This window comes from Hyla sarda, chromosome 6 (genome assembly GCF_029499605.1).
Source record: "Hyla sarda isolate aHylSar1 chromosome 6, aHylSar1.hap1, whole genome shotgun sequence".
Lineage (NCBI taxonomy): Eukaryota > Metazoa > Chordata > Amphibia > Anura > Hylidae > Hyla > Hyla sarda.
This window is the reverse complement of record NC_079194.1, coordinates 225,104,544-225,114,424: the sequence shown is the minus strand read 5'-3', so window position 1 is coordinate 225,114,424 and position 9,881 is coordinate 225,104,544. Positions and strand designations below refer to the sequence as shown.

Sequence of the window (9,881 nt, the reverse complement as noted above, 5' to 3'; positions counted from 1 at the left end):
AGATTGTTGTGCCGCGCTCTATTAACCCTTCAGAATGAAGAATGTCCAAAATGAAAGTAAAAGCTTCCCGGCAGCTCAGTGGGGCTGATCGGGACTATCGCGATAAAATTGCGATGTCCCGATCAGCTAGGACGCAAGTGGAGGTCCCGTCACCTGTCTCCGTCGTGTCCAATCGGCGTTTGATTGCTCCAAGCCTGAGCTACAGGCTTGAGCAATCAACCCCCTATTATGCTGATCAATGCAAAGCTATGGCTTTGCAGGGATCAGGGTAAAAGATCAGTATGTGCAGTGTTATATCCCCCTATGGGAGCTATAACACTGCAAAAAAAAGTGAAAAAAAAGTTAATAACGGTCATAAAAAAAAACTGTAAATAAAAATAAACATATGTGGTATTGCCGAGTGCGTAAATGTCCAAACTATAAAAATATATTGTTAATTAAACCGCACGGCCAATGGCGTACGCGCAAAAAAATTCCATATTTTTGGTCACTTTGTATATCTGTTAATAGCAAGCATTGCTAGTTTCAGACTGTGTGTCCCTCTGCAAAAATAAAAATGGGGCCTGCAGGTCGCATGACAAATGATCCCCATGTTGAATTATGCAGCATTTCAGTTTAAGGCCATAACACAAGTATATTGTAGGGTCAACAACTAAGATATATAGGGGGAGATTTCTCAAAACCTGTTCAGAGGAAAGGGGGAGCAGTTTGCCATAGCAAACAATCAGATTGCTTCTTTCAGAGGCATTTTCAAAAATAGAAAAAAAAACAATCTGATTGTTTTCTATAGGTAACTGCTCCACTTTCCCTCTGCACAGGTTTTGATAAATTTCCCACCTGAATACTTTCTATGTTTAAAGCGCAACTGTCACATCGGCTCAGTGAATTGTCAGCACAGCCGATCACTGGTATACAGCAGCCATACCTTTGTTTTGGCAATCTGTGTCTCTTATGCTGCAAAAACAACTTTTATTCACAGTGGCCAATGGTCAGAGAGGCATGGACAGGCATCTGGAATGCCCTGGGGCCACCAAAATAGAATGATTGTAGATGTTCTCTTCTACATCTAGCCTTGGCAAATAAGACAATGTCTCCTGATGACTGCAGATTATACCAAAACATCTGTGGCCCCTCACTTCTGGAGTCAACCCTCAAACTCTAAAGTAACAAAACACCTATCCTTTATATTGCTGCTCCCCCATTACCATACCTACAGCATACCTAGGGGATAGCGTCGGTGGAATCCAACCACTGGAACCCCCACTAATCTTGAGAACAGGGGGCCCTGTCCCCTAGGTGATTGGAGCAGAAAAACATGATCCCTGGACACTGCATTTAAGCCAGCACTCAGCAATGTTCATAAGATGAACGAACGTGGCCCAGGCATTGCCGCGCTGTTCTGCGGCTAATGTGATAGCGTCGACCTCACTGATGACCAGTTTTTCTATGGGAGAGGCGGGGAGGCACGAACGCTGCATCCCCGCCTCTCCCATAGAACTACATGGAGGAGGCATGTCGGCCGCGGAGTCATGCCGCTGCCAGCACGCCTCCTACACAGCCGTGGCCCTGTGCAGGAGATCACGGGGGGGTCCCAGCGTTCGGACCCCCTGCGTTCAAACGATTTTCCCCTATTCTGTGGATTTAGGCTGTAGATGTCCTTTATGTGCTTAGAAATAGTCAGGCAAACACACGGTTGTGTAACAAAGGTGTCACCTGTGTTTGGATGGTGAACAAGGAAGGTGTGAGAGCTGCTTGTGCTTATTGGTGGATCAAATTATTCTTTCTACTGGTGGTCTGTCTGGGCCATCTGAATCCTGTTCACCTCTTGTGTGTACCCTCACATAACCACTGCCCCCAATACCTCCTAACAGCTTGGCCAGAACAGCCTAGACAGCAAGCAAATTGTCAAAATGACCATCCTGCTTACCTCAGTCCAATGATGCCCCCCTCAAAGTCTGTCAACTGGGCAAAATGTTTGCATAGAGCTGAATAGATGTCCTGTACAATCATCATAGTGACAGACCTGGAGACTTCTGTCAGAAGCACTGTGGATTTATACATAAGTGCATGAGAAAGGTATATTGGAAGGAATATATATTTTTATGTCCGGACATAACATTAAAACTACATGTAAATTGACTTTTTTATGTTATATAGAACATAAGATTGAGACACAAAACTGATTTTTTATCTCTCAAAAGGAGTTCCAAAAAAATTTGTTAGCATAACTTGGTTATCAGTAGGGATGTCCCGATATTAGTATCGGGGACGATATTTGGCATTTGCATGGTATCGGGGACTCGTTTAATATCCTCGATACCATGTCCGATACCTGCTGCTGTGCGGCCCCGATCCACTGTCCCGTTCTCCCGATCGCATCATGGCGTCCTATGGAGGAGCATGTGACACACGTCACTCCTCCTCCCCTGCGCCCAGCGTAATGCTACAGAGGAAAAAGAGTGATGTGTATGTCACACGCTCCTCCATAGGACACCATGTTGCGATCGGGACAGTGGAGCGGCAACACCAGAGGACAGCCGCAGGTGAGTGCTGTCTATAAGGGGTGGGGCTGCTGTCTATAAGGGGGGCACTGCTGTCTATAAGGGGGGGGGCCTGCTTTCTATAAGAGGGGGGTCTGCTGTCTACAAGGGGGGCCTGTTGTCTACAAGGGGGACAAGAGGGGGTGCTGTCTACAAGGGGAGGGGGTGCTGTCTACAAGAGGGGGGGTGCTGTCTACAAGGGGGGGCTGCGGTCTACAGGGGGGCTGCTGCTAATGGCTGTCCAGGCATTCTGGAGGTTGTAGTTTTGCAACACCTGGAGGCACCCTGGTTATGAAACACTGACAGTCATTCATTTGAATCCTGGTATGTAATACTTCAAATCCCCTATAGGGGTTGCTGCAGGAGAGCTTTTTAACTAGTCACATTCTTTATCTGGCAAGATCTGTGTTGATCAGATGATCACTGTGATAAGGTTGTGGGTGTACAGACAAGCTCTTTAAAAAGGGTGTTACCCTAAGATTATAATCCAAAGAATTACAAAAAAGGGGTCACCTTTTTCTCCAAAAAAATTGAGTGGCAGTCAAGTACCCACTAAATAGCAGGGTAAGACAGCAGGACATGCCAATAAACACCCGTCAATCATATACTTCTCACCTAACCTGTGGATATGTTCTAAGTTGTATTTTAGGTTAACCCCTTTTTGGCATTTTTTCTTTATCAGACATGTAGCAATGAAAAACAATTTTAAAAAAAACGTGAAGCCAATACAATCATTGCATTTTATTCAAAATTTTTATTATTAAACACTTGGAGTCTCTGATTAGTCTCTCCATGTTAATAAGATACATAATTTATAGTACAAAACCTCCCAAAACAGAACATGAGCTTTGTGCAATTGACCTGTGATACTGCAAGTATTTTATTCTACTGTGCAAATAAAAAAAGCATTGTCCAGCACATGCCAAAGGAACGTACAATGGTTCGGGGCATACGGCTGCGGTTCACAGACAGCGATTAATGCCATTTCAACAAGAGCATAGGAAAGCTTTATTATCAGGGAACTGCTTCAAGTGTGTCATGCTCCTGCCCCATAGAGGGGTATTGTTACTCCCAGTAGTTATTCTCTTCATACGTCATTACTATAGTGTTAACCTCTCCCCATTACACATAAATAGAGATACCTGCTATCAGTGAGTCCTGCACTGTACAGCTCATAGGTACCAAAAGAAGGAAAACTAGTTCATTAGCAAAATCTAAAGTTTTTTTTTTTTTTTTTAATCTCTCCCTTTTCTGACATATTCTATAGCACCAAAGGTAACAGCTCTGTAAAGAGTGAAGATTAAGTTCACTTCAGCCAGTCTATTTTTCCCAGTACAGTAAAACATTAAGCAGTTTTGACTGTCACAAAGGTTTTGCAGACTATTTTACTTATAGTGTATTCTGCTAGAGTGAGTAATACATCGGTAATAACCATCACTGTGTATATGCACACACATATGCTATGGCTCCATGTTAGCTTGTGCAACATTTGACCTAACTCCACTCCAAGGCATTATCCTGTGTGATAATGGGGGTGTAGTCACTGGGACTCCCGCAATCTCCTGCCCAGCACCCCGGAAATTCACATGCATGGTCTCCGCTCCATGCCGGATTACTGTCGACCACAGCCCCAGCTGTGGCCAACATGCCCCCTCCAAATATTTAAATGAGAGAGATGGCGATACATGAACGCTGTATCGCAGTTTCTTCCATAGTCATAAATGGAGGAGGTGTGACAACCACGGTCTCTCCCAAGACTGGCACAGTCAGCGTTCCAAACATTAATGTTCAGAAGGCCAGGGTGTAGATGGAAGGGTCCCAGCAGTCAGACCCCCAGCAATTAAGCATCTTATCCCTTATCCTTTGGAAAGGGGATAAGATGTCTAGGACAGGAGTATACCTTTAAGGTGTAGCAAACATTTTATTCAACTTTTGGCATGTCATAGGTGGGGGTATGGTGCCTCAGACACCAGCAAATTAGTAGAAAAAGGGATAGAAGCGCTTAGCAGAGCACTTCGTCCCTCTGTTTCTCCTTAACTTTCCTCCGAAAGACAAGCACATGGAATACGGACACCAAGACAGTCTATGTATCTCTAGGAGACGGTCAAGACCGAATTACTTGAAACTAGACAACCAAGAAAGCCAAGAGAAAACAAAGGGATAAAACTCTCAGGCAAGCACTTCCGCCCTTTCGTTTTAGAAAACAGTGGGGGGTCTTATGACATGTCAGAAGCTAAATAAAAGCTTAGGAATACATTAAAGGGAATCTGTTAGTAGTTCTGAGCCTTTATAATTGATGATAGCCATATATAGAGGATGAGGTAAGGAGTGTAAGGATAACTTGTGTTGAGAAAAACACTGGTTGATGCCCCAGTAAAGTGAGGACAGTTCTCGGTAATGCGAGCTTCCCTTACTCCCTCCCCTTAGCTATGACTGACAGCTTTAGCAGTCTTCCGATTGGACATTAGTGCTGTTACTGAGCTGAGAAGAAAGATCGTGGATTAGAAATCTCTGGACACTTAACCCAAAGAGCTTCTTAATCACTTGCTTAAGCAGCGTCCAGAATATCACACAATGTTCTTCTCTTGCAGGACCACAACACTAGGTTTCATTACAGTCCTCATTCAATCCATTGTATAAGGCAATATTGAGGGCTTGGTACTTATGACAGATTCTCTTCAGACTGTCAAAATTCATGACCATGAAAATCTAGTCATAATAGTGCCTGATACTATAGATGAGCATAAATATATCTGCAAAAAGGATCTGCAGACCCCCAATGTACTGTATAACTGGGGTATGTTTGTTGATCCAAGATACATATGGCTATAAGGGTTTTGTAGGAACTACCAAATGCAAACAGGAGAGAAGGTGACATTTTAATTTAGCTATAGTGCCCTCCCTCCAAAGTGTATGTCACTGAAACAGGAAATAAAATGCTCACACATTATGTAAGATAGTAAATTGTAAAGAAATGACTAGTGAGATTCATCAAGGCAAAAGAATTGAGCTACTTGGCTAAGGATAAGATTTCTTATATAAGTAGTCCTAACCTGTGTCAAAGCTACAATTGCGTCTGCCATTGAATGCTGGAAGATGTAGTACTGCAATTGGGCAGAGTGGGATTTATTTCAGTAAGGCAAACCTCGGAGCTAAGGACAGCTCCATCATTGGTTATAAGATGCAAATGGTCAGCACATATGTATTTTTGGAATCGTGATGCTGATCTTTAGGCTGTATCACAAGGTTTGAAATAACAGCAAATATGCCTTTCATGAATGATAAAATGGTCATTATTATTCTGGTGATGCTTTATAAACCTTTGTCCAATCCTTCTTTAATGCTTTACTGTGCTCGCTACACGACAGGCAACCTGCGATCTCCATGTCTTTAGCCCATTTCCACTATTTCTAAACTAGTAGATAATACTGAGGCTAAAAACATTCAGAGAACACAGATTGCTTATATTCATGCCTAGAAGTCAATCAGAATCTGCCTTCTTCACATGAGAAAAGTAGATGTAGAAGTCCATCAAGGCGTTGCAACTGCTGATGTGTTGTGAGATGCCCAATTCGGGAAAGTGTTCAGGTCAAACATGGGAACTCCCCAAGTGTAAAGTCCAAACCACAAGGCTACCATGCTGATCAGGTTTGTGCCCAGTCCCGCTTTCATCTGTAGATCAAGGAATAAGAAAAAGAATACACACAAATAGATTAGAATTTTCTTTTTAATTCTCATAACATTTCACATTTTATTCACAAAGGGACAACTGCCATGTATGTACCCACCATATCTCGCACAGTCAGGTGACCATATGAAAACACAATGGCATTTGGAGGATTGGCAACAGGCAAAAGGAAAGCACAGGAGGCACTTATTGTTGCTGGGATGATAACCAGAAGTGGATTAACTCCTATTCCTTCAGCCTGTCACAAAGAGACAAAAACAAAAAAAAAATCAGAAGCTGCCTTCTTCACACTTTCTCAGTTATATTTAAATCATATTTACATACATATTGTATATTAATTTGGTATAAATCACATTCTTTTGACATGCATTTTCTGGTATACTACTAGGAGTTGTCCTTTAATGCTGCAGGATCGCCAACATAATGATAGAAGAGAACAGAAGAACTATAGCTATATAGCTATAGATAAAGAGAGAGAGGAAAAATAGAGAGAGAGATCCTGACCTGAAGGCTGAATGGTGACAAACCAATAGCTACAAGCAATTGGCAAAATAAAGAGGTGCCACTTTTTTCACATAGGCACGTATAGGGAATAGAAGAAGCTAGCACTCCTCTGTGCTCTCTCCTGTCTGATAGTACTCCTCTGTGCTCTCTCCTGTCTGATAGGACTCCTCTGTGCTCTCTCCTGTCTGATAGGACTCCTCTGTGCTCTCTCCTGTCTGATAGTACTCCTCTGTGCTCTCTCCTGTCTGATAGGACTCCTCTGTGTTCTCTCCTGTCTGATAGCACTCCTCTGTGCTCCCTCCTGTCTGATAGAACTCCTCTGTGCTCTCTCCTGTCTGATAGTTATCCTCTGTGCTCTCTCCTGTCTGATAGCACTCCTCTGTGCTCTCTCCTGTCTGATAGCACTCCTCTGTGCTCTCTCCTGACTGATAGTACTCCTCTATGCTCTCTCCTGTCTGATAGGACTCCTCTGTTCTCTCTCCTGTCTGATAGGACTCCTCTGTGCTCTCTCCTGACTGATAGAACTCCTCTGTGCTCTCTCCTGACTGATAGTACTCCTCTATGCTCTCTCCTGTCTGATAGGACTCCTCTGTTCTCTCTCCTGTCTGATAGGACTCCTCTGTGCTCTCTCCAGTCTGATAGTACTCCTCTGTTCTCTCTCCTGTCTGATAGAACTCCTCTGTGCACTTCCCTGTCTGATAGTACTCCTCTGTGCGCTCTCCTGTCCTATCAGACAGGAGAGAGCACAGAGGAGTACTAGCCCACCCTCACTTACTTACTTTATAAGCCATGATTTCTATCAAAAGAAAATAACATTTTCTTCTGAAGTATAATTGAAAGTTATTAGAAAAAATAATATTTGGCCAAGATGTACAACATATAAAAAGTTGAGGAATAGCACAGTTTCCATTTAAATCTATAGGTTGTCTGTGTAATGCATGGATATGTCTGGACCTTTAGAGCAAAATTAAACATTATAAGTGCTCTCCATTGTGGCTAAAAGGTGAGAGCCCTAAATGGGCCCTTTAAGCATGCAGAAAGTGTTTTTTTTTATATTAAATAATAGTATATCATTCTAATGATGATTCCTAATGGATGTTCTTACCAGTGAAGACAAGATTGGCTGAAATATTGTGATGGTGGCCGGGTTACTTGCCACCTCTGTCACAGAAGTCACCATCAGGCAAACAATCAATACAATCACCCAGACTGGCAAGCTGCTCAATGGTTCCATCTTCTGCCCAACCCACACCGACAGACCAGACACCTATGAAAGGAAGCGGTCACTAGCATCAGGTACACAACAGATCGAATCATGTAAACTACATTTCAATTGTGAATCTATTACCAATGTTATAATGGGGACATAAAGTGAACCAAAAAATTTTTGGGGAAGAAAAAATGGAAGTCCAGCAGTTTATGCAATTTATTTACATGATGCACACAATACAACAAAGATGCATGATGGTGACGCTTTTCGGCTGGTCATGCCTGGCCTTACTCTGAGTAAGGCCAGGCATGACCGGCCGAAACACGTCACCACCATGCATCTTTGTTGTACTGTGTGCATCATGTAAATAAATTGCATGAACTGCTCTGGAATACCATGCTGAACTTAAATTTTTTCTTCCATTGTATTTCTGGTGAGGTCTACATCTGTCCATGCTGCGGTGGGTCATATTGGGTGAGCTGACCACCACGCTCGGCTAGTTTAAAAAAAAATTATAATAATAATTATCTGCTTAAATACTGCAAAAAATAAATAAATAAATAAAAAAACTGCAGTTTTCTCTATCATTAATAAACAGCAAGAAAATATAAACTGAAACTAGACTGTCTAAGGATGTAGCAAATATATCACTGTGGCTCATGCATTTTAACATATATGCTGCAGCCCTTAGAATTGGCAAACTTTTATGGCTTTAAAATAAATATCTTTGACACAATTTTGAGGCATTCTGGCACAACGTTTCAAATGTTAAACAGCTCTTGTTGAGAGAGGTCCAAAGTATGTTTAAAAGCACATTATAAAGATGCGCTAGTATGTGGGGCACAATTTATGGCAGTCAAGGAAAATACAGATATAAATCTGCCCCATTATTCCTGGAGAGAAAACAAAGGCTTAGACTAGGACCGTGCGGACATTGCCGTCCCCATAGACAGCAATGTCTGAGGAGAGAATTCTGCCTAAAGAATGAACAAGACCATTTTTTTGGCATCAGAATTTCAGTGGAGGAAAGTCTGCCACTGAAATTCCGTAGCATGCCCTGTGCAGCAGAATTCCATTGGGGGCAATGGGAATCGGCCGCACCTGAATTTCCGACCAAAATTCCTAAGTGGAGTTCTGGTTGAAAATTCTGTAGTGTGAACCTAGCCTTACAGATCCCTTTTGTTCATCTATAAATGACTTACTTCACATCCTTTAGCCAGAGCAAAGCCGCCACCAACCAAGACAACGATATGCCAAGGTATACATTCTTCAAACTCCTTCCATGTGATCATTGGTGTGGATTCTGCTGCCACTCTAGGCTTTTCTATAATGGCAAAAATGGAACATTGTAATAGCAAACAAAACTGCATAAAAGTTTTAAAAGAAAAAAAAAAAATCTATTATGTTAAGTGGATGTCAGCCATATTAGGAGGTCTCACCTCTATAAGCCAGATTGAAAAAAGAAGAAAAAAGATATTGTATTGTCTACGTTTATTTAAAATGCCCCAAATAAAGCCTCCGATGCAGATGTGAATCTAGTCTTATTTATGTTATATGCAGTTTAATAAATATGGTGCTGGACTTAATTGTTACAACTACTACTATACTGCATACAAGCAAGCGGAAAGTACTGTATTTTTCGTCATATAAGATGCTCCGGCATATAAGACGCACCTAATTTTATAGGATAAAAATCTAAAAAATAAAGATTCTGAACCAAATACATTGTAAAGTATAGGACAGTGATCTTCAACCTGCGGACCTTCAGATGTTGCCGTTGGCTGTCCGGGCATGTTGGGAGTAGTAGTTTTGCAACATCTGGAGATCCGCAGGTTGAAGACCACTGGTAGAGGAAGTTGTACTCACCTGTCCCTGCCGCTCCGGACCCGTCACCGCTCGCCACCACTGCCCTGGATGTCGCCCTCCATCGCTGTTGCCG

At 42.4% G+C, this 9,881-nt stretch overlaps 1 protein-coding gene across 1 annotated transcript in view; it reads right to left on the bottom strand.

Annotated features, from left to right (window-relative positions):
• Window positions 1–3,267: 3,267 nt before the first annotated feature.
• The window catches only part of LOC130276772 (solute carrier family 13 member 1-like), a 72,897-nt gene continuing 66,283 nt past the window's right edge, over window positions 3,268–9,881 (bottom strand). Inside the window, 4 exon segments of the mRNA XM_056526610.1 lie at window positions 3,268–6,212; window positions 6,329–6,466; window positions 7,838–7,999; window positions 9,145–9,266. Coding sequence (XP_056382585.1) covers window positions 6,072–6,212; window positions 6,329–6,466; window positions 7,838–7,999; window positions 9,145–9,266 — 563 coding nt within the window. The 3' untranslated portion in view covers window positions 3,268–6,071.